General features: G+C 46.5%; 1 protein-coding gene across 4 annotated transcripts in view; it reads left to right on the top strand.

Moving 5' to 3' along the window:
* Positions 1-24,783, top strand: part of OLFM2 (olfactomedin 2) — a 209,453-nt gene that overhangs the window by 136,746 nt on the left and 47,924 nt on the right. For all 4 annotated transcript variants that reach the window (XM_060272127.2, XM_088661234.1, XM_060272125.2 and 1 more), the window contains exon 2: positions 547-696. In XM_060272127.2, the coding sequence (XP_060128110.1) occupies positions 547-696 (150 nt within the window). The remainder of the gene's footprint in view (positions 1-546; positions 697-24,783) is intronic.

Consider the following 24,783-nt stretch of genomic DNA (forward strand, 5'->3'; position numbering starts at 1 on the left):
CTAGTCACTTCTCTCCAGGATGAAGAGGAGCCATTGATGAGCACCCTTTGGGTTCGGTCAGTCAGCCAGTTACAAATCCACTGAATGGTAGCATTGTCTAGCCCGCATTTTACCCACATGATGAGATCTCAACTTGGGGCAAGAGAACTTATCTAGGCACATGACATCTTGCCTTTCTTTCCCTGGCTCATTTGAACTAAACTTCTATGCCTGCTGAAAAGCTTATTTGTTTATTTATTAGATTTGTATCCTCTACCCACAAATGAAACTCGAAGCAGTTTCCAGGATTTTGAGCCTTTGTTTTCCTATGAAGAACTTCAGCACAAATACAACACTTCATTAAAACTCCTTTGACTGTCTGCCCGCCCCTGCGAGAGAATCCAGTATGTAGTGCTTGCTGTGAGGACTTCCTCTCATTCTAAAACTGGTTTCAATGTGTAGTGCAAATATACTGGTGTCTCCTCCATCTGCAGGTACTGGGATTAGGAGCAAGGCCAGAATCCCTGACCGTGTTGCTGAGTGCTATATGCTTCTTTCTCTTTGCAGACTCTCTTCCAGAGCCCCGATGAAGGCTGGCAGGTCTACACTTCAGCTCAGGCCCCCGACGGCAAATGTCTGTGCACGGCTGTCATCCCTGTCCAGGGCACATGCTCCAGGGACCTGCGCAGCCGACAACTACGGCAGCTGATGGAAAAAGTAAGTGATGTATTTTTAATTTGGGGTGCTGGTGGGGACTGATCACAGTCATTGGACACCTCCAGACCTATTGCAGATGCTGATTGGGATGGAGGAATAGATCCAACTGTCATAGCTGCCAAGTCTCCCGTATTCCCCGGGAAACCCCCGTTTTTCCAGCTGTTCCCAGCCGAAAAATGAAATTTTTTGTTTCCCCCCGGTTTATTCTGGTGTGGCGGCCATTTTGGAACTGGGCAGAGCATGCTCAGAAGCGACTTTTGATGCTGCTCTGCCCAGTTCCAAAATGGCTGCAGCGTGACTTCTGGTCCGGCAGCCATTTTGGAGCTGGGCAGAGCAGCATCAAAAGTCACTTCTGAGCATGCTCTGCCCAGTTCCAAAATGGCTGCAGCGTGACTTCTGGTCTGGCAGCCATTTTGGAGCTGGGCAGAGCAGCATCAAAAGTCGCTTCTGAGCATGCTCCGCCCAGTTCCAAAATGGCGGCAGCGCTACTTCCGGTCCGCTACTTCCGCTCCGATCCCTTATTTTTTCGGCAGGAACTTGGCAGGTATGCCAACTGTTTCTGCGGCATGTCACTTTTGCAGGTGTTCATTCATCAATCTTTTCTGTCCCATCCCCTTAATTTTTTGGTAAAGTTTTAAAAAAATTCATTCTATAATGTACCACATTTAAAACAGATATTTAAACAGCATTGAAAACAAAAAAATATAACAACAGGTGAAAATTAAAAGATGGAAAAACAAAACTGCAAAATAGGCATATAGAATCAATACAGTTGCACATGGGTTAAAAAAACAAAACAAAATCCAAGTAAACATACACCACCAGATTATCAAGTCTAGTTCCAGATTTGACAAGCTTGTGACATGGGTCCTTCTTGAAAATGATGGTTCTGCTATATATGTCATAAAAGAATGCCAAATCATATTAAAAGCATCTTCAGGTTCTAGTCCTTATCACAAATTATGTGTTATTTTCTCCATTATAGCTATATTCCAGAGACAGTGGTACCTAGCGTAAGATTTTGGGATGCTTCCTATTGAGTTGCCATTACTATTCATGCTGCCAATATCATATATAAGACCAAGTCTTTTGGTAATATATCTACATTAATCTATGCTTTTTTTAAAAAAATGAACAAACAAGAATATCCACATTTACATAAGAGGTTTTGAAAACGTATTTCAGAAAACCCCATTTATTTCTCAATGTACGGTATTTTATTTCAAAGATGCAGGTTGAGCTGAGAACTGTATCACAGAATTTGGAGCTGTTAACTTTGAAGAATAACTATCTTCCACATTCCGGCCTCCACTGTAGTCCAGGAGGTTCAGCAGTTTGTATTGGGGTTCACAAATATCAAATTCCTCAAGCATCCTTAGTGCCAACAGATGCTGCAGGAATTGTGCCCATTTTGGTTGAGAAAGGAGTGAACACAGAACACTTCTCTTTTCCCAGGACATTCAACATTAAGCCACTTACTGCCTCCAACAGTGGAGGGAGACTAACACAGCCATCATGGTGGGCAACCACTAATAGCCTGTTCTTCCATCCTCTAATCCAGGCATCCCCAAACTTCGGCCCTCCAGATGTTTTGGACTACAATTCCCATCTTCCCCGACCACTGGTCCTGTTAGCTAGGGATCATGGGAGTTGTAGGCCAAAACATCTGGAGGGCTGCAGTTTGGGGATGCCTGCTCTAATCCTCTTTTTTAACTGTTAATATGGATGTATTATTATTATTATTATTATTATTATTATTATTGGTTTTCTTGGTTTACAAAGATATGTGCAATGTCTCTCATAACATTTTTACAAATCAGTTTCATTTGTTGAGACATTGGGAAGGAAAGGGGAAGAGAGGTAGATGGGGTGGGGGTGGGGGTGGGGGTAGGCGATGATGTTTCTATTTTGCTTAATATGTGTGTGTGGGGGGGGCTCTAATCCTCTTTTAAAGCCATCCCAATTCATGGCCATCATGATATCTTGCTGGAGCAAATTCTATAGTTTACCTACCCGCCGGGTCAGGAAGTGTTTGTGTCCCAACAGTCAGCATCACTGGATACATTGTATTAAGCTAGAGGGAGTTGAGAAAGGGGGGGTCTCCCTGTCCCCTTCCTCCACACCAATCATACATTTGTGTCCTCAGCCAAACCTTTGAGTCTGGTTGAGGTTCATTTCCATTCTATTGTAGGATTCGTTCCAAAACAGAGCTTGAGGGGTCACAGTGTTGCCCTTTGTGCATCAGAACGCATAGACTGCTGTCCCATTGCTAAAACAAGGAAGAAAGGGGTACCTGTAAATCTCAGGTTTGGGCTCTCATTTAGGTACAAGGCCTGTTTCCTACCCAGGGCCATCTTAAGCGCCCCTGGCGCCGTGGAGCGACGGATCCCTCCGGCGCCCCCCCGCCCCGTTTCCCAGCGCAGTGGGCAGGCGGGCGGGCGCAGTGCGGCTGCCACAGGCGCTGCTGCGCAGTGGCACGGTGGGCGGGCAGGCAGGCACAGCGCGGTTGTTGAACCGGCGGACCGGGCCGGCCGGCGCCGTGGTGCCCTGCGCCACCGGGGGTCTACCTAGAGCCGGCCCTGTTCCTACCCCCCTCAAAACAACTTTTAATTACTGCATTTCCCCCATGGCTCTTGCAACATTTAATTGGAAGCCGGAGACTTTGATCCTTCTGTTAGCCGTGCTTTCTTCTCCAAGGCAGCTCCGCTTCTTAGGATTCCAGGGAGGGTGCGTGGAGGCTTCCTCTGTCTCACCTTCTTCTGCTTAATGAGATGCAAATGGTGCCTTTATTGCTCCACATGGAGCCTCCACGTGGCAGGATGAGCAGTAAATCCCCCTCCTCCTGATTAATTGCGTTAAAATCTTATTACAAGGAGAAGATGGCTTCTTATTGACTTCGCATGTGCAAATTAAGTATTTATTAGCCAAATAAGAATCACATCAATTTACAATTGCAATTACTAGAAGCCCCCCCCCCCCCGGCAAAAGAGTCTGCCAAGCTCAGCTTTCACATAACTTTGAAAGCTTCAAAATGGGGGCAGGGACCCACTTGGCACATTTACCTGCTTGCTGTTGATAAGAAACCTGGGAGTGCTTGTGTGTGTTTTATAACATAAGTTTCTAGCCCTCACAGTTTTTGGAAGAGGGCTTTGAGACAGCACAAACAACAGAGCAGAGTGGGAAGTAATAGGCCTGCCCACATTTGACACTGAGGAGAAGGTGGAAGAAATTAAGCATGAAGTTAAGGATTCAAGTTTAGAAGAGAGGTTGGTGGAACAGGTGTGGGAAGGAACAGAGGGAGGATTGCAAGGACTGTTACGTCCATATCCCTTGCGAAGTATATATGGGATGCAGTGCAAGCAGCATTTGTGATTGTGAGGCCCATGGTAAATTTGTCAAGAAATCAAATGAGGGATGCATACTATATGCATTTATTTTGTTTTATTTTTGGTCGGAGAACTTCATGCCAAAATTCAGTGAAGTGCAAATTTCAAAGGATAGCTATGTTTTGACTTGTATTTTGATTTGGGTTGTGCATATTTGGTAGATTTTCATGAAAACATAAACCAAACAGTCCCCCCCCCCTAACTACAGCTCCCAGAATCCCCGATCATTGCCCATCTTACCGGGGATGACAGACATCTGAATGGATCTGACGTGATTGTGGTGGTGGTTTTGATTTATTACCTGCCCTTCTCCCTAAAGTTCGAGGGCAGATTACAACCATTCAAAATGCAACTTAATAAACAGTTTTTAAAACTTGCCATTCCCCGATCCACAATTACAAAAAATAGGGAGGGTCCTGGTATAAAAGACGCTGTAAGACTGCTCATAAGTTTGGACTGGGTCTAAACTAGGGGTGGTCTGCATTCCCCCACCCAAAAAATACATTGCCATATTTGGAAGTTTTTGAAATGCACCAAAATTCACCCCTTACCATTCAGCTCTTTCATGTTTTATGTTTAATTTGAAGTTTATTGCTTTTGTAGACAGTGGCAATCACTTCAACATAGTTCTGTTCCCAGATGATGACCATGATACAGCATCATTTTGGGATGTGGGGTGTGTGTGTCCGGGGGGGGGGGAGAGAATGCATAGTGGCTGCAACAAAAGTAAGCAAATAAACATACTGCAATATAATCCCTGCTAGGTCCATTAACTCCAGAGTCTATAATTATTTAGCTGCATCGCGGATATGCGGTTTAGTCCTGCTGGCCACATGACCCAGAAAGCTGTCTGTGGACAAACACCGGCTCCCTCGGCCTGAAGCAAGATGAGCCCCGCACTCCATAGTTGCCTTTGACTGGACTTAACTGTCCAGGGACCCTTCACCTTTCCCTACCTTTTATCCTTTTGTAAACCACTTTGAGGGTTTCCTTTTGCAATCAAGTGGTATATAAATGCTATGAAATAAATGCATGTTTTTCCTGCTTGCATTTCCCCTTGATTGCAAGAGCTTCTTCTTGTTCCACAGATCTAGCTACTACTTACCGGTACTCACAATGAGCACCACTGATTTGATTACCTTTCAGCAGCACATACCCTCCAACATTTCTCACTCCCCTGCAACTGACCCTCCTTGACCCACCATTTTTGCCCTTTCCACACAAACACACACCAGCCACTGCAGAGCATTTCCCTTCAGAAGAAGGGAGAGTGCCGTCAGCATTTCACCAATGGGACACAGCACACATGCCAGCCACAATCCTGAGAAAATCCATTAATCCCTATTCTGTTCTGTCAGGGATGCTGGTGGCTACCCTCAAGTAACGACGCTCCACACCGTCGTGTCTTTAAGACTTTTATTGGTGCATACTTATTTACAGTGCAAGAGATAGGGGAAACATGACTGTTCAGTCTTCATCAGAATCTCGCAATGGCGCTTTCCGGCTACGCGTCCAGCAAATTAGCTTGGGGACGCCAAAGCACCACCCCTTGCTCCTACAGGAGCTGGCATGCCTCAAATCAGGCGTTGGGGAAAAGGGGCGCCTGTCCGATGCTCCGCCGCTCGCCATTTCCTGTATAGGAGCTCTAGGCTGCAGTCACGGCTCTAGGATGCTGCCGGAGCCCTGTACCGACTTACTCACTTCCTCTTGCCCTTCACTGGACCCGCTGCTGGAGCTCTGACTGGTTGAGGAGCTGGACTTTATGATGGGGGGCAGGTTCTCTGGAACTCCGCCCCCTTACATATTCTATTCCAGGGGTGGCCAACTTCCAAGAGACTGCGACCTACTCACAGAGTTAAAAACCGGGAGTGATCTACTCCCTTTTGGGGGTGTGTGTGTTTCAGGCCAAAGTTGTTGTGCTTTTTTTAGGAAGGAGGAAGGCCCATGCTGGGGGGGGTTCATGTAAATGTTGTTGAGCTTCTTTAGGGAAGAGGAAAGCAACATTGAACTTTTTTTTTAAGAAGGAAAGCCCTGTGGTTCAGGTCATTTTAGGGGTGCAGGGCAAAGATGTTGAGCTTTTTTAGGGGAGCCAAAGTTTTTTAGCTTCTTTGGGGGGAGCCACTGATCTACCGGTGATCTGCCACAGATGTCCAGTGATCTACCGGTAGATCACGATCTACCTGTTGGACATGCCTGTTCTATTCTATTCTATTCTATTCTATTCTATTCTTTGGCAGATTTACAAAAGGAAAAACACACACCAATAAATAGAAAGGGGCAAGATTAGATCTTTGATTTTCAAAAATCAAGACTCCTTGTGCTCCACTCTGCTTGCCCTTTCTTCCCACCCAGGGTGGCCCTGCCCTCTGCCTATAGCTCAAAGCCAGCGCATCAAGCAGGGCTGGGCCTCAGCAGCCTCTCCTCCTTACCTGCTCCCCAGCAGCAGCTACGAGCTGCCCAAGGGAGGAGGCCAGCAGGACAAGTGCCGGCTCCTCCTCATCCCCAAGCCTGGTGGTGGTTTTGGCACTGGTGGGGGAAATAGGGACATTCTGGGATCAAATCAGAAGCCAGGGTGGCTTTTGCAATTCTGGGACTGTTGCTGGAAAATAGGGGCACTTGGAGGGTAAGGCAGTCTTTGCTACTTGCTTCTTCTATAGCAAGAGCCCAGCTAGGCAACCCCAGCATATGGTTCTTGCCTTGCAGCTCAGAATGTGTTAACATGACTGAAAGCACAGAACAGGCAACAGCTGGTCAGTGGAGTCTCCAAGTTTGTTTGCTCTCTCTGAGCTCCACAAGAGACATTTAAGTGGCCGTCAGTTGGCAGTGTTGCTTGGGGGTGCTCTGGGCCCCCTCCCCCATAATGGAGCTGAGATGGGAAAGGAGCTCCGTTTCTCAACAGAGGTTTGGCTTTATGGTCTGCATTGGCAGGTTAGGATATGAGACAAATCACACTGATCGATTGGGTGCTAAGGGCACTATTACTCTTGAGTCCTGTTGATCATTTGCACTGAAAAATGCAACAGTCAAGATGGTACAGTAATACTGTCACCCAATGGCTGAGAATTTATGCAGGAAAACAAAATAAAGAGCCTATTTTTCATAGATCTGCACCATCTGCTTTATACTTATACAGTACATGTTTTGCTGTCTCTGGCTCCCCCCCCCAGACTGTATTTTGGTGAGGGTGCTGCAAATTAGACTGGCTTCCTTGCAGCACTACTGGTCTCTGTTGAAGCATCTTGTGGTGTAGATTTGCCTTTAGTGACAGCATCCCACAAATCAGGCCGCTGCAGTCACAGAATCAACCACTACAAGGTGTGGAGGTGGTTACTAATCTCTGTACAGTATGATGTGCCTGCCTGCTGTCTATGCTTTGTGAACTTTCACTTCTTTCTGCAAGGGGTAGAGAAGTCAAATACCAGGCTTTGGTTCCAAGACTCATGGCTACAAACCCTACAACATTTCTCTGATGAAAATAGGGACGTCCTTTTCTATAATGATAATTTTACTATTTATACCCCACACATCTTACTGGGTTGCCCCAGCCACTCTGGGCAGCTATATAAAAACATAACAACACAGTAAACATTAAAAAACTTTCCTATATAGGATTGCCTTCAGATGGCTCAGGGGTCAGATAACTCCAACGTTTCTCCAAGGAAAATAGGGACATCCTAAGGAAAAGTGGTACATTCCAGGATCAAATCCGAAACCAGGATGCCTCCTCTAAATCAGGGATGTCCCTGGAAAATAGAGACACTTGGAGGGTCTGTGTTTGGGGGTTCAGGATGGTAAGTTATATTCGGGTTATCTGCTGGTCTGGCACACCTACAGGCTTGATGGTTTTCCCTGTGTGCAGCTGTGCTAGCCTAGCTGAGCTGACCCTTGCCTGTTGCCTCCCCATGGCAGCAACTGAAGGCACAACTAGGACTTGCCTAGCAGTGAATTGCCCTGGTCCAGAAGTTAGCAGCAGAGAAGTAAGTAGAGCAGTGAAAAGTGTTTTTTAAAAATCTCACTAATCGCTCAGAATATATTTTTAATATATAAAATATATTTTTAAAAGCCCACCATCATCTCTTCCCTGATTCCATACCCCTGGACCTTCATATCTCTGGCCTGCTGAAAGCTTTTCTATTCTATTAGTATTGTAGAGGCAGTTAAGAATACATCTTTCATAATAGCTAGCTAATCCCTGATTTTAACATTTTTATGTTTTAATGGTATGGTTTTATGTAAACTGCTCTGATGTTTTTTAATGAATGGCGGTATATAACTATTTTTATAAATATATAGCTGTACTGAGCCAGGCTCTCATGTTCAACCCTCCTGTCAGGTTTCAGACTTCCAACTGTTGGCAACCCTGTGACATCACTCAGCCTTTGTTTGAGTGTGCATGTACATGCACACATATGATATAAAATATTCTTGAGAGCGGGAGGGAAGAAGGGAGAATGAGCACACAAACCCCTGCCCAGCCCTTCCATCCCCCAGCGCCTCTTTACTTCCCCAAAAATACTGAATTGCAAGCAAGTGGCAAGGAGTGCATTGCAAAAATGCACTTTTGAAACCATGATCTTTAGATGCTCTGAGTGGACAGCTCTTGCACTTGATATTTCTTTTATCTCAGCCTTTTGTTGCAAAGGGTTATACATTGCTGTTTCCATTACCACCTGGGAAGCCAAGGACATCCTGCTTGGATGGGGCAGAAAGGCCACTGTGAGTCACAAACAAATGTATAAACGATCCTTTCTCCCCAACCCCCTCACACCGCAAATGTATTCTTTGCTCCTGCCATTTAGAAACATTTGACATTTAATTAACTACTCCGGTGGGGCGGTTGTAGTTGAGGCAGGAAAAAGAGCTGTGGGCAGCCATGAATGCTGGAAGGACACTGAGGGATCAGGAAAGAAGAGTAATGGCACCCTGGAGATTAAAGGATTATCGTCTCCTGGTGGGGTGAAAAATTGGACTTCCTGCCCACATACCACCTTACTTGCTGCTGCTGCTGCTGTTTCCTTGCCAGTAAATTATCAAAGTGGGCAAATAGATTTGGAGCCAGTTGAGAGCAGGGCCTACAGAGTTTTCAAAAAACAACACATTCAGCATCCTCAGTTCCAGCAAGTGACACTTCTAATGAGGTTTGGTCTGACCTGCAGGCTTCCCTTTCCTTTTTAATTGGACAGAGTGAAGAAAAGGTTTCAAAGGTCAAGGGTGGAAGGGCTCCTAGGGATGGCAAAGTCAGATGCAAACAGAAACTGGACAAGAGGAATAACTGGACTCCAACTCCCGTCACCCCTAGCCAGCATGATCAACTCTCAGGAATGATGGGAGTTCAGCTGCATCTGGCAGCCGATGGGTTGCCCAGACCTGCTCTGTTTCTTTCTACAATGTCTTGAGGGAGAAATGAAATACTTCCCACCATCCTTTTGGGCATGACTGTTTGCAAGCACACCGTTTCCCCAGCACTGTTTATATTGCACAGGTAGATGACACACCTCTTTCAAATGTGCCTAGAGAGGCCCTGCTGAGAGTCCCAGCTACAGCCATGGCTTATTCTTCAGTGACTTGTTGTAGGGCAGGGGTCGGCAAGGCTTACCGGGAATGTGCCGGATCACTCCCACGGAGATCCTCCATGGGCCGGACTGGTGCAGTGTGACACCGGAAATCGCATCTGTGCATGTCCGCAGCACCAGAAGTCGCTTCTGCGCATGCCCAAATGCTGGAAATTGCGCTTGCACAGACACGATTTCTGGCATCTGGGCATGTGCAGAAGTGATTTCTGGAGCCGCGGAAGAGAGTCCCTGTGCCGCGCTGCGACGGTTTAGCACAGCATGCGAGGACTCGCCGATCAGGCGACTCAGTTCGTGGGCGGCTCATGGGCCAGTTAAACAGCCTCTGTGGGCCGCTTCCAGCCCATGGGCCTTAGGTTGCCAACCCCTGCTGTAGGGCCTTCTCTGCGATTTTGCAAAAAAAGCTCAACAACATTTCTGTCCAGATTTTTCAGTGTTTGAAATATGGCAGCCCTAACCAAAGGTACACTTGTCCCCCTTGCTGATGCCTTTTCAACTTCTGCTGAGGGCAAACTTGTTCTGTCTGGCCTTTTTGGATTGATGCAATTGCTAGCCTGTTTTTTGTTTTTGCTGGTGAATTTGCTGGTCTGTGAGTTTGACAATTTTGTGGTTTTAATGTTGCTTTTTATATTGCATTTTTGTGATTCTTGTACACCTGGGAAATTTAGTTGAAGTGCAACTGGCCTCACTGGTCCAGGCCAAGATCCAATGGGCCACTGAGGGCAAAGTGCATCAAGGTGCATTGGGAAGCCATGCCTGGACCACTTTATGAACATAGGAAGCTGCCATACTGAATCAGGCCATTGGTCCATCTAGCTCTTCACTGCCTACACTGACTGGCAGTGTAGATTCCAGTGGGTCTCCGGGGTTTCAAACATGGGTCTCTCCTAGCCCTACCTGGCAATGCCTGGGATTGAACCCAGGATGTTTTGCATGCAAGGTTTATGCTCTACCACTGATCTCTACCCTTCTCAAGTGTCTAGACCTTTCCGGTACTGTGCAGCTCTCTCCAGGAGTTTCAGAAAATCTCAAGAATGGGTATTTGGTATCCAGTTAGCTAACTATTTAGGAAAATACGGTACATTATGGGAGTGGTTTTTCTTGTCTTTTCAGGATGGTGTTGTTAGAATTAATTTTCATCCTTAACAGGGAAGAGTGTTAGTTCTTATCCCCACAAGCACCTCTAGCTATTTTGATTCCATTTTCATATGTTTTTATTGATCCAGAAAGAATTGAGTTTAGAGTGGAAGCATAGAAAGCAAGGAGACATGGTAACTTCCAAATAGCCAATTCTATGAGCTATTTCATACCAACCCTCTCCCTCCCTCCCTGTTTTATGAGAAACATAGGATTTGCCTTAAATATACCTATTCCCCCCTCTAAATTGCCTTTTAAAATCATTTATGGCTCACAAAGCCCTGGATACGGCACATTGGCTTTATCCTGGCTTTTATTGATAGTTTTTTATGCTGGTTGTAATCTCAGCCTGATTCTTAATGTGTTAAACCAGACTCACATCACAGTGTATTGGAAGGCTGAAGGAGGGACAGCTGCAACTCCAAAGGACAGCTCCTCAAAATTCTTGTGTGCATGACAACTGCAGGGAATGGGCCTAATTCAGGGATGGTTGCATGAAGGGTCCAATTGGATTTTGTTTGGCCAGCTCATGCTCTAAGGCAGGGGTGGGCAACCTGTGTTCCTCCAGGTGTTGCTGTACACCTGTTCCCATCAGCATCCAGCCAGCATCTCCAATAGTTAAGGATCAGGGGGCACAACCCTCACACCTTGATCTGAGGAAGGACCCTATGTTAAGGTTACCAGACGTCCCCGTTTCCCGGGGACAGTCCCCAGATTTACAAATCAGTCCCCATACAAAATCCATTGAAGTTGAAAAGTGTCCCCGGATTCATTGGAAAAAAATCTGGTAACCTTACCCTATGTTTGTAGGATCCTTTGCCAGACTGAGGCGCTGGCGCAACTGGGGTGAATGGCCTCAGAAATCTCTGTGAGGGTGTCATTGACCACTTTGCTATAGTGACAAATATTTAAACAGTGTATGCCACGGTAGTGGGCCAGTGGCATGGAGATTCTCCAGGGCCACCTTGCCTTACAATGCCTTGATCTAAGAAAGGATCCTTCCTCGGAGGGAGACATTGGGGTAGCAGAGAGCAGCCAGCCCATGGATTGTCAGTGGAGGACCAAACAGCAGCAGTGGTTAGTCCTGTAGTGAGGTTGGGTGGGGAGCACCAGTCAGCCACTTGTCCCGATTCATTGCCTGGAATGAATGTCTCAGCTTGCCCTAATTGTGTGTGGTGGGGGATGGAGGGGTCTGTAGGGTAGATCTTGCAGCCTAAGCCCTTGGCTCTCCTGTGTGTCTATAGAGCTTTCTTGGAGCTGTGGTCATAACATGCAAATGCAGTGGTTGCATGTTAATGCAGAAGCCTTTCATGGACCTCTGAATGTGGTTGGTCTTAAGGAAGGAAATAGTAATGATCTTCAAAGAGCAAGGATTGTGATCTTCCATGCAGCAAATATGAAGATTCCCTGTACCCCAGTGACAACCGAGTCCAGTCCAGTCCAGCTGGGGAAACCAAACCAGATGGGCAGGGTATAAATATATTATTATTATTATTATTATTATTATTATTAGTCATAAGTCTGCAATGCCCCCACCACAGATTATCAGTACCGGAGAGACATTTTTCTGCCCTATCCTCCCCCCTCCCCCACTGCCCCAAGATAACATGTTAGGTCCCTCTGGCATTGCCTTTTCTTTTTCCCATTTTTGTATTTCATCATTTGTTTTAACCTTTTAGCACTTACTTAGTTTATAACTCTAAGAGATGTCAGTTGATTCATTGCATGAGTTTTAATGGCCTCCATCTGCATTCATTTGCCTATGAATAAAGAAATTGTTCTAACGGAAACAAGCTTTGTGCTTTAGATGATGTGAGTATGTGTCACAGAAGGCACCATCTCAGAAAAGTCACTCCCTCCTGAGAGAGAGAGAAAGGATTGTCCATAGCTTAGTGGAAGAGCCTAGACTTTGCATGAAGGAGGTCCCATGTTCAGCACCAGCATCTTCAGGTGAGGGCTGGAAAAGAGCCTGCCTGAAACCTTGGAGGTCTACTGGCAGTCATCCCAGGTCATTGGCCATAACTGTAGGGGCTGATGGGAGTTGTTATCCAGGTACATATATCTAGAGGGTCAAAGTCTCTCTCCCCCGCCCCCCGCTGGTGTAGAGAATACTTGACTAGATGAGCCAGTGGTCAAACCTTGTAAAAGGCAACTTCTTCCCTTGTTCCTAAGGAGGAGAAATGCCTCTTCTAAGAAGGTACATTCTAAGAAGGTACTAAGTACTTAAATTAAAGGTGGCAGTGTTTTTAAAAACCTGCTGCCTGATTAATTGAAGCATCTTTTTAATTAGTCAAAAGACAGATTATACTAAGTGGTTTCTAGTCTTTAAGGTGCCACGTGAATTTCTTGTTGCTGCAGCAGATGAAACAGCACAATTCTCTGCAGGCCAAGTACTGAGAAGTAAGTATCTTACGGATGTGGGTTCAAGCCCCATATTGGGAAAAAGATTCCTGCATTGCAGAGGGTTGGACTAGATGACCCTCATGGTCCCTTCCAATGCTACAATTATATGATTCCATTGAGTTCAGCTAAGTGTATACAGCAGGGGTGAGGAACCTGTGGCTCTACTGGTGTTGCTGGACTCCAACTGCCATAATCACTGACCATTAATTATCCAACCTGAGGTTAATAAAGAAATAAGCAAATCATGCAAATGCAAAACTGTAGAACAGCTTCCTGAAGCCATTGTTCCCGCTTCTCTTCTTTTCAGAGATGTACTAAATTGTTGTTGTTTAGTTGTGTCCAACTCTTTGTGACCGCCAGGCACTCCTGTTTTTCACTGCCTCCCGCAGTTTGGTCAGACTCATGTTGGTAGCTTCAAGAACACTGTCCAACCATCTCGTGCTCTTCTCCTTGTGCCCTCCATCTTTCCCAACATCAGGGTCTTTTCCAGGAGTCTTCTCTTCTCATGAGGTGGCCAAAGTATTAGAGCCTCAGCTTCAGGATCTGTCCTTCCAGTGAGCACTCAGGACTGATTTCCTTAAGAATGGATAGGTGAGGCCTGATCTTCTTTCAGTCCATGGGACTCTCAAGAGTCTCCTCCAGCACCTAGAATTGCTTTATTTGGTGTCTAAAATGAAGGGGACTAGATGGGCTTTTCTGGGGGGAATGTTCCTGACCCTAAGCATATGTCTCCTGTTTCTGCCACCTTTTTCTACCCATCTAGGAGCATCTATTCATTACATTCATATCTCACCTTTCCTCCACGGAGCTCAAGGTGGAGTGCACAATAGCCCTGCCAGGTTGGTTAGGTTGAGAGGCTGTGACTGACCCAAGGTCACCCAGGAATCTTCATGCTGAGTGGGGATTTGAACCCTGGTCTCCCTGCTCCTAGTACAACACTCTAACAACTACACCACACTGCCTTGTAAGAGGAAGAGGCCTGTCACGATGATCTCAGCATATAGGAGTAGTCAATACTTTAGTTATCCTGGACCCAGACCATTAAAGGTTAGTGCCCAACATTTGAATTGTGCCTGGATTTCACCTTGGTGCAGTGTGCTCATAGTGTAGCACGTCCTGCTAAACAATCTCACTGCTGTGTTTGGGAGGGACCAGCTATATTCCTCTACTCCCGCCAAATGCTTCTCACAAACAGCCCTGGCATTTGCAGGAGTCTAGTTTGGAAGTGATGGAGACAGTCTGGAAGACTGTGGCAAGTTTTCCCCTTCTCTAGGAGAGGGTGCAGCTTGCACACCAGCCAAATTTTTCCTTTTATTATTATTGTAGTTGTTGTTGTTGTTGTTTGTGTCTCTCTCTGTGTGTGTGTATACGTACGTATGTACGTACATACATACATACATACATATTCACCCCACCCCACAACAATAAATCATAATTTGGTGAGATGTCTCACTCTCACACATCAGGCCTTATTTCACATATTAGCCAGAAGTGTCCTATCTGAAGGAACCTTCTGGCTGTAGTTCAGATATCAGGGAATAACAAAAGTGATTCTATTTTCCCATTAATGCACACCTTGTTTCTCTTCCTCCCTTTCAATTTGTACATGTTAGCTTCATCATAAAAAGAGCTGTGCTGTGTTCTCTGCAGCCAGTTCCTTCCGCTTTCCACACACTCTCTATGCTGAATGTCAATACATTCCATACTTTGTTCCCTCCCTGTAACATCTTTTCTTTTTTCTTTTCTTCTAATTTGTTTGTTCCTGACCTATATAATAGCATACAACCTTTTTCTCTCCTGCCCCTGCCACTCCTATTTCCCTCAGTGAAATCATGACAAAACATTCATTTTCATTCTTGTGGATGCAAATGCTTTCGTTTTAAAGCTTCAGGAAAAGAGAAGTACAGTGGTGCCTCGCAAGACAAATTTAATTTGTTCTGTGAGTCAATTCGTTTTGCGAAAAATTTGTCTTGCGAATCCCATAGGAATGCATTGATTCCTCCCCATAGGAACGCATTAATTGAATTTCAATGCATTCCTATGGGAAACCGCGATTCACTAGATGAATTTTTCACAAAACGAATTCGTCTTGCGAGACAACCTCTGATCGCAAAACCCATTCGTCTAGCGAAAAATTCGTCTAGCAGGGCATTCGTCTAGGGAGGTACCACTGTAACAGAGAAAACATTCCATATAGAGCAGGGCAAGAGCAGGAGATCCTTTTGGAAATTGGAATACTTTATTTAGATTAGTAGGAACTGGGAGAGGCTGCCATGTACTTTCAGAGGCTGCCTGATTTTACCCAGGGGTCGTAAGTGTTCTCTCCTCACTATTTACTATCAGGAGATCAAAAAGCAGCTATATGTTTCTTTTTTCTTTTGACAGAAGTGGATGAAGTTTTCAGGCATATTTGCTCCTGCCAAATTATGGGGCATTTTTTGCTGGTCACCTTTGCATTTTTTAAAAAGTGAACTTCTGTAACATTTATGGTAGAACTGAATGATATTTTCAGGTGAGGCCACCCCTTCTGAAGACACACATATTGCCAGATTTCAGAGGTGGAGAACCTGCAGCCCTCCAGATGTTGCAGGACTGCATCTCCAATCATGTCTGGCCATTGGCCATGCTGGCTGAGATTGGAGTTCAGCAGCAGCTGGAGAGTCACAGGTTATCTATTTGCTTGAAGGCGCCAAGTACGGACCCTTCCTTTGTCTGCTGCTGCATTTTGGTACTGATGAGAGAAATACTCTCTAATAACTCCTCCTCTCAGGTAGGGGTGTGGGTAGTGGTTGTGGTAGAAGATCAAGCCTGAGCAAAAGGCAAGCTGAGTGCAGCTGGCATTTGTCTAGTAGCCCAAGAGAAATCGTTTGAGATGGCACGCACAGCCCTCCTTGGAGAAAGTCAGAGAGGCATTTCTTCACAGCAGGAAGTAGTGAGAAAAACGTACCTCCTGATGATGCAGCATAACATAGCTATAAATCTTCCCTTGAGCACCAGCAGGGCTCAGGTGACAGTGAAGTCACTGCCTGACCTTGGTGAGGATTGAAATACCTGGAAGGGAAGAGGGATGGGTCAGAAGCTGCCTTCTTCATAGATCTGCACAGCAGAGAGCTCAGCTTGAGCTGCTACCAATTCAGAGGAATAGCGCAGATGGGTCTCCCTGGCTTTGTACCATCAGGATGCCTTAAATGCTGGTGATGATTCAAGGTTGATGTCCTCGATCCCCTCAGTCCTCACCTCTTGTTTACACAAAGAAGTCCCCAGGCCATTTGGGTGCATGAGGCAGAAAACACAAGTGATGTCTCTTCCTCCACAACTCAGCATATGAAAACAGACACCGCCCTCCTTTTTTAATAAGCCATTTATTTCCATCGCACTCTGTGCCTCTTTAAACATCACCTTTATAACACAAAACCATTACATTTTATGTAGCAGAATGAGTGGCATGTGCAGATGATCAGAGTTAAATTAAATTTAATCATAGCTTGCTGCCCTGTAGCAGCGCACAAATTCAGCTGCTTGAGGCCGAGCCTCATGACAGGGACCGGCTCTGGAATTCCAGAGTGCACTCAAGCAATAGATCTGGATGGGCTAATTTTAATTTTTGTTTTTGGTCTGAAGACTGCATTTGCCCTTGGCCAATCTTCTGGGGGCTGCATGCTAGCAGTGGGTGTGACGGCCTCACTTTCCTGCACACACCATCTCACATATACACATGGGACACACACAGCAACAACACCCTTGGCTGATCTATGCAAATCATCTGAGGGGGATTTTTGCCATCTCCCCACTCATTAAATGATTGGTCTGATGTGCAGGAGCCCTCTGACCTCTTCTGAATCAGGCTGGCCTATGGGCTGCACATAGACAGTGTTTGACTGCCCAAGACAAGATAGGGAAGTTGTTATGTACTAAGCTTGGATCCTAGAACAACAGGCAGGCAGGATCCTAGAATGCAACAACCTGATTGGCCTGCAGGAGCAGCCCAATCAGGCTCTAGGAGGGAAGCAGAATCAGCCAATCAGACAGGATGCATTGTGTAAATAATGTATGTAAAGCCTGAGGTTTGGGGGGAAATTCATTCACTGTTTTACGATCTGCAATAAAGAGCATGAACAGGGTCGTCTTAAGCTCATCGGGCGCCCTGGTGCAGAGATCCCTCGGGTGCCCCCCCACCCCACTCTTTTTTTAAAAAAAAACCCCCCACCGGGGACCAGTGTTTGGAAGAGGGCTCCTCCTGAGCTGTTGTGGGAGCGGGGTCGCGTGAGAGAAATAAAAAAAATTTAAAAACAGAGCTGCGAACACAATAAGTAAAGTCTCCAGCAATGGAGCCTCGGGCAGCATGTGCATGGGGCCTGGCCGGCGCAATGTCGCCATGCAGAGTGCAGACCCCCGCACGCCAACCTGGGCACAGATGGAGACTGCGCGCACGCGACCATTGAGTTGTTTTTTGCTCTCTCCGCCAGGGTGGGCGCAGCGCAAGTGGGGAAGGAGCCAGAAAAGGTTCCAGCTGATCCTCAGGAGCAGCGCACAGCCTTGGAGGGCAGGGGATGCAAGTAGGCTCTGGGGAGCGGCGCAGGGAGAGAAGGAGCAAGGCCGCGGCGGACCAGGGCCGAGCAGGGACTGTGTGCCTCGCAAGGAGAAACGGGGACAGGATCCCCCCCAAGCCCATCCCAGGCCCGTCTTTGTCTCCATTTCCCTCCTCGACTTACCTGCCAGCTCGTCCGGCTCCAGCCTGCTGTCAGCATCGATCCCGCACACCACTAAGTAGTGCGCAAAGTGGCAGGTTGCCGAGCCCGAGCCGGGCCCGGGGGGCACCACGCTGCCGCTCATCCCTCCGCCGGCATCTGCGATCTCTCTCGGGCAGGATCCCAAGCAGCAGGGGCAGCGTCGCTAACGCAGCAGCACCAGCAGCAGTGCTCCTTCCAAGGTGCAAGTCCGGCCGACTGACGACCTCCCTTGCCGAGGGGAGCACGGCCAAGCAGGAGGAAGATGAGGACGCGGCGCCGGTGGTAGCTGAGGCTGCAGCCAGTGCTCGAGCCCTGCTACCGTCCCGCCATTGCCTCTGCGCTGCGTTTCATTGGTAGAGCTGCTGCCATGTGGCATCACCTCTACCAATGAAACGCAGCACCGGGGTGAGGGATGGCCCTGGCACTGCATAGCGGAACAGGGTCCTAGTGCCCCTGCTCTGCTCGTTTACCTCTCTCCCCTGAGTGGCGTGGCTGGTGGGCGTCCAGGAGGAGGGAAAGGGAGGCCGCCACGCACTCCCCCACTTGCTGGGGTGCCCCGCAGCGCCCCGGCACCCTGCACCACTAGGGCCAATGGGCAAGCCGGCCCTGAGCATGAAATCACTACATGACTCTGAGTATATTTCAGAACTGATATTGGGTCAGGGAGCACTCATAGGAGGCAGGAATGCAAGAGGGGAGGCAATGACCTCCTAAAGCTGCTAGGGCCCAGGGTGATTGTACTTTTCCAAAGTGATACAGTGGCTCCCAAGGAACAAGAATCAAAACCAGCTCTTAGAAGCTCCACCTGGGGCTGATGGCCTTTAGACAGGGTGCCAGCTGGAAAAGAGGACAAGAGTTTCCTGCACCTTGAATTGTTCTGTGAAAGAGGGACTCTATCTGCAGATGCAGCATTTACTAGGGACAGGTGCTGCATGGTGATTTTCTTCCTTTTTGGGTGGCACCTTGGCAATTAAATAGCCTCTGGTACTGGGGAGGAGTCCCAGCTGAAATAAAGCTTGTTTTAACGTCTCCAAAAAGGCTTGGACACAAAACAAGCAAGCCAGCCTTGTCCTCTGCCACCAATATGGATTTCAAGGTCACTTTCAAGTTGTTGTTACTTTAGACATTTGTTTATGTCAGTGGTTCCCAACAGGTGGTCCGGGGACCCCCAGGGGTCCGCGAGCTATGCCAGAGGGGTCCGCAAGATGCTATTAGAATAAAAAATATATTAAATATATTTCGTATGATAACAGATTTTTTGTTTTGGCCGCTTCCTGCATGAGCAGAGTCTAGCGCAAAACTAGAATTAGATAGAGGCAGTAGTTCTGCTGTATGCCGTTAGGTGACACTTTACAAACACTACTGTTTTGCAAAGAGGCAATGCGCGCATTCTACTAATGCTCACCTCCTCAAGATGCTTTGCGCGCGTCGGCTTCATTTGTGCGCTACTGCGCAGGTACCCTGTCTTCTCCATTCCCCTCCCTCCTCCCTGGTGCGCGCTGCCTCTTTACAAAACAGTAGTGTTTGTAAACAAAGTGTTGTTTTCCGCGGAAGCTACAGTTCGCGTAGTTAAAAATGGACCATTGGTTAAAAAGTGGTTCGTTAAAACGACAAAGGCCTACAGATGAAGAGGAAGAACTGTAAAAAAACGTATAAATATAAAATATAAAAAGACTCTTAATTTGGCTCTCACTTTTAAATTTTAGGATTAGGAATTAATAGGGGTCCTTGTCACAATAGCGGCTCAATGAGGGGTCCTCGAGAAAATTTTGTTGGGAACCCCTGGTTTATGTGTTTTAATGACTGCTTGTTTCCTGTCTGTATCACAGAAGGGATCCTCAGGCAAGCTGTGTTTCCTGTGTTGACTTTTTGTATACAAGTGTGCATGCTAAGAAAGAAAGAAAGAAAGAAAGAAAGAAAGAAAGAAAGAAAGAAAGAAAGAAAGAAAGAAAGAAAGAAAAGGGAGCTGGAAGCTGATTAAACTTTTATTACAACACACTGCAAAATGGCTCTTAAATAGCTCCCTTCAGAGGCCCCAGCCATAGCCATAAAGTACCAGCAGGGGCTATGTTAATAAATAAATAACCATTGAAAGAACACTACTTGCAGTCTAGTCTCTTTAAAGCCCCCAAAATAAAATTACTTTACTGCTTATGCTGGATGAAACTGAAAAAAAGCTGGGGAAAGGGAGGAAAGTGCTTGGTTTGGGTAACGGAAGGTACACTTGAGTGACTTAGGGTGTTTGTGGTGGAATAAAGCAAATAATTGCTGGAAGTAAGTTGAGAGAACGCCTTCGTTTTTGAATGCTGAATGTGCTGAGGGAGGCCTGTTCCTGGCAATGTTTACATGATTGCCCTAAATATGCTCTGCAACCCCAGCAGAGGGTGAGAGGGCTGGTATCTGAGTGTAATGGAATAAATGATGCATAAGGTTGCAAGGCTTGCAAAGTATCCAAAATCCACTCCAAATAGGAAGCCAAGAAATGAAGAGTTAACTCAGAAACAAGAGGGTCAGGGGAGAAAAGGAAAGGAGGTGATGAGGGTCAAAGGGATGTAGGGAGGCCCATTTAGGCACCTGTGGACACTTTCCCAAGTGGTACTAAGAAGCCCCTTTCCTTTCCTTCTTACATTTATTTCCTGTACTTCTCCATCATGGAACTCAAAGTGGCATGGATGGGCAGTCTCCTGTCTGGGCATTGACCAGACTTAGAGCTGCTTAGCTTCAGTAAGGCCACTGTGATCCACTTTGCACCGAATATTGTACTAAGACAACCTATGCCTTGGTTTCACCCCAGGTGTCATGGTAGCAGGAGGACCAAGAGAAAGAGCAGCACATGCAGTTGCAATCTTTTTTCTGGGAACCTGCACACTTGGACATCCATGCTAACCCATAATTTGGTTTGGCTTAGCATTGCATGCAAACCTAGACCATGTATCACATGCCCAAGGGCATTCATTGGGTGGGTATCCTTTTCCAGCTTAAGGACTGAATTCCTTTCTTAACAATTTTCCATGGGCCACATGCCAGTGGTGTGTGGGACCAGAGGCACAAGTGGGCAAAAAAATTACTGTACATTTTCCTTTGTACAGGAGTCTAGTTTCTAAACACACTCGGATGCCCCTCTCTACCCTCTGTCCATGCAATGAGGCATTGTCAGGGTTCAAGGAGACATTTCAGCCCAGTGAAAATATTCAACGCAGATGTGAAGCAAGGCTGAGGAGGGAATGTGGCTGGGTAGGGAGCTGGCTTGAAGAGAGTTCCAAGGGAGGAAGGCCCAAAGGGCCACATCTGACCCTTGAGATTCCCACTCCTCCTGCATTGAGACCATCACTCTCTAACTTGGATCAGTGAAGGCTAGAGGAAAGAAGGTGGATTCACCTGAATGTACATTCAAGACAATAGGGATTTCGTATATATATTATATGTGCCAACTGAAGCATGGTTTGTGAAAGCAAAAATGCAGAAGCACCAGGAGGAGGAAAGCAATTGCCACATGCAAATGCAATGTAAGCAAAGTGACACCTGCACCAAACACCATGGACGTAACCTACCATGCAGACGCAAGTTTGTATGATCCGTGCAAGAGCAAAAGAAATCCAGCAGAGAGGGGGCATTTCTTTGTTACAACCGAGCTAATTCCTGTCTTGCATTTGGCATGTAAATTACTCGCACACAAGAATGTGCATGGCTTGTAACAAATAAATGTGTCCCTGCACATATGCTTACATATGTGTACTTCTCTCTGTGTGTAAATATATGTGTGTGTGTGTATAAATTTCTGCTACCAAATCATTCACATTATATAAATTTCAGCTAGGTTCCTGAGGAATGCGAATCGGCCGAACTTTTTGATAGCTATTAATGACAATAGGGCCTCTGAACTTAATTGAGAGTGGATTCATTTATTCCAGGGGTCAGCAACCTAAGGCCCATGGGCCGGTAGCGGTGCATGGGGCTTGTCTAACCAGCCCATGGTGACCCCTGCTGCCCCCGCCACCCGCTGTTACCGGCATGGCGCAGCACAGGGACCGACTTCTGGGTTGATGGCTCTTGTGCGCATGTGCACGGGCGCTCCTCCAACCCGGATGTGCGCCGCAAATAGTGTGTGTGCATGCATGCAGGATGGAGAAGTGCTTGTGCCCGTGTGCGTGGAAATAGCATATGTACACGCGCACGGGCATTCCTTCGACCTGGAAGAGTGCGCGTGCGCACATGGCTCTGGCCCATCCTCCGACGGACAGAGTGTCGACTGGCCCATCCTCCGATTAAGGTTGCCGACCTCTGATTTATTCATTTAGGGGTGGCAGAACTTGTGGCTGTGCTGTTTGGGATGACGTTCTTATCTGGGGGCTCCATGTTGAGTCCATGTTGAAGAAAGTCAGAAATCACATTCAAGATCTCCAGTAATCTACTCTCATGAAGAACTCAGGGATGAGGAACTTGAGGCCTCCCAGATATTGTTAGAGTCCAACTCCCGTCAGCACCAGCCAGCTTAGCCCAATGGTCAGGGTTTATAGGAGTTGGAGTCCAACAACATCTGCAGGAAAAGGACTACAGCTGAGTGGTAGATCTGCTTTGCTTTCAGAAGGTCCCATTTTGAATCCTTGGTATCTCATCTGAAACCTGGGTTAATCCCTGCCAGTCCTTATTAAAATACTGAGCTAGGTGTACCAATGGTCTGACTCAGTAGAATGTTCATATGAAGGGCTGCAGGTTCCCTATCCCTCCCTCCTGATGAGGACAAGTGGTATGAACACAGCAACACTCTATATAATTACCCTGCATTTGACAAAAATGTCAAAGAAGTCAAAATCCGGACTCCCATTAATATTGATTGCACACCCAGGAGTCCAGGGGCTAAATCACCATATCATGGTGGAAATCATTATTTAAACAATTCAGTAAGTACTATATGTTGATTCAGCCATTAATGCATGCAAGATATTTTGAGTTAAAGGAGAAAGAGCGTGAAAAAGATGTCTTAGCACATGCCATAGGAAGTAACATGGGTGTGCGTGGAAGGAGCTATTAATAGAGACCCAGGTATAATCATTGTATATTTGTACCCATGCATTAGAAACAAGAACCCTTAATTTCAGGGTGGTTTTTGTTTTGTTTTTTACATTAACTCAGTGTTGTTGACAAATGCATGGATGGAATTCAACATCACACAAATTTGATTGTTCCAACAATGCGAGCATTTCTGCTTGCTAGTCAGAATGATCTCCTCTCCTCCTGAACCTCCTCTGGGGGTTCTCCCATCCCACCCCCACCCCGAGCCAATTTGGGGTGGGGCGGAGGGACAAAAGGAGAGGTAAAAAATGCCCCATCACACTAGTGGGACTCGTGCCGGTTCCTGCTAGTGCAACTATTTAGCTGAATCCAACCCTAAACAACTATGACTTAAATGGGAACTATTCAGTTGCAATATCAGGCAGATAAAAGGGCCTTTACAAGCGTAAGAACCTAACGACTGCTGTTGGAATACTTCCCTGAACTTGCAACTGTTTTGACAACGTTCTACATAAATCTGGGCTCCAGACCTACAGTAGGTGTGTCTTCTGCCAGGGATGTCATCCGTGCCCACACTGCTGCAACTAACTCTGCTAGCTGTTTGTTCAGCTGGAACTGGTGCAGTTGGCTGGTGCGCCAGCCGAGACACCACGCACAGCCATTGAGCAAGCAAATTGCATTTGCAAAATATCTTCACGCAACGACTCTTAACCTGGGGCTATGGACATTGTGCTGCCGCGTGTGACGAGATGAGAAAGGAACTGATGCTTGGGAGGAATACAGTCCTGGGTTATTTGGGGATCAGAGGGGTTTGGGTTTCCTCCTTCACCTATGCCAGCAGGAGGTGAGAGAACCAAGGCATTCAAACATTTGAGAGTTGGTTTTGGAGTTGCAGAAGCACATGCAGCAGATCACACCCCAAAATCTGCCAACCTATCAGAGGAGCTGGTTTCCTTTGATGTTTTGGGCCAAGTCCCGCAGATGAGATTATTCTCTGGTAACAGAAGCCAAACCCCTCCAAAAGCATGCACAACTTGGCAGGAGTCAGATATGGAGGTGTCTGATCCGACTTGCCATTTTGATGCCTCTCCTCCTTTGGCAGAACAGTGAGCACCTTTGGCAAATTCTCTAATGAAAGCAGCTGCGGAGTCTGGACATATTCTGGAATGGCAAGAGGGACTCCACCAGTTGTTGTTTGGGGAAGTGAATGGAGTAGTATTGATTTAGCACTTCATAGACCAGAAGGTCACAATGGACCATGGAGATTACTTTGATGTTTGTCGGAATTTAAAATGCCAAACCTATTCAAGCTGACATCTCCAAGGTCACTTGATTTCCTGGCCCCCATCTGGAGAAGATTAGTCACAGTTCAGTCCCATTTGAAAGCAACGAGACTTAGGTGAGTCACATAACTAATTTCCCCATTGAACACACTGAATGTGAACATGTCTTTCTTTGGATCAGGGAAGCTACTGAGATCATGTTGCTAGGAGAGCTCAGGCTGAGGATTGTGGAGATTCTTGCTAAACTGTGCTCTTTATAAAACATTATTTTGGGAGTTTGGGATCTGCATCTTCAGAGATAAGCTTGCCAAGATGGTGGTCAACACTGGATGGCAATACATAGGGTGCATATGTGCAAACAGGACTGAAGGTCAGGGCTTTAGGGGTCTGCATCTCTTCCAGATCCAGAGGCATGGCCAGCAGAACAGAATAAAACAGTTTAAATTCTTATATGCAGATTCACAAAATTGATTCTGATCACTGAGTCTGATCACATAAAATCCACATTGCTTACTTGTGGCTGCCCTCCCTGATAGTGGATCACAAAGCGATGGCCAGTTTCTTC

Source organism: Zootoca vivipara, chromosome 2, assembly GCF_965207765.1.
Source record: "Zootoca vivipara chromosome 2, rZooViv2.hap1.1, whole genome shotgun sequence".
NCBI lineage: Eukaryota > Metazoa > Chordata > Lepidosauria > Squamata > Lacertidae > Zootoca > Zootoca vivipara.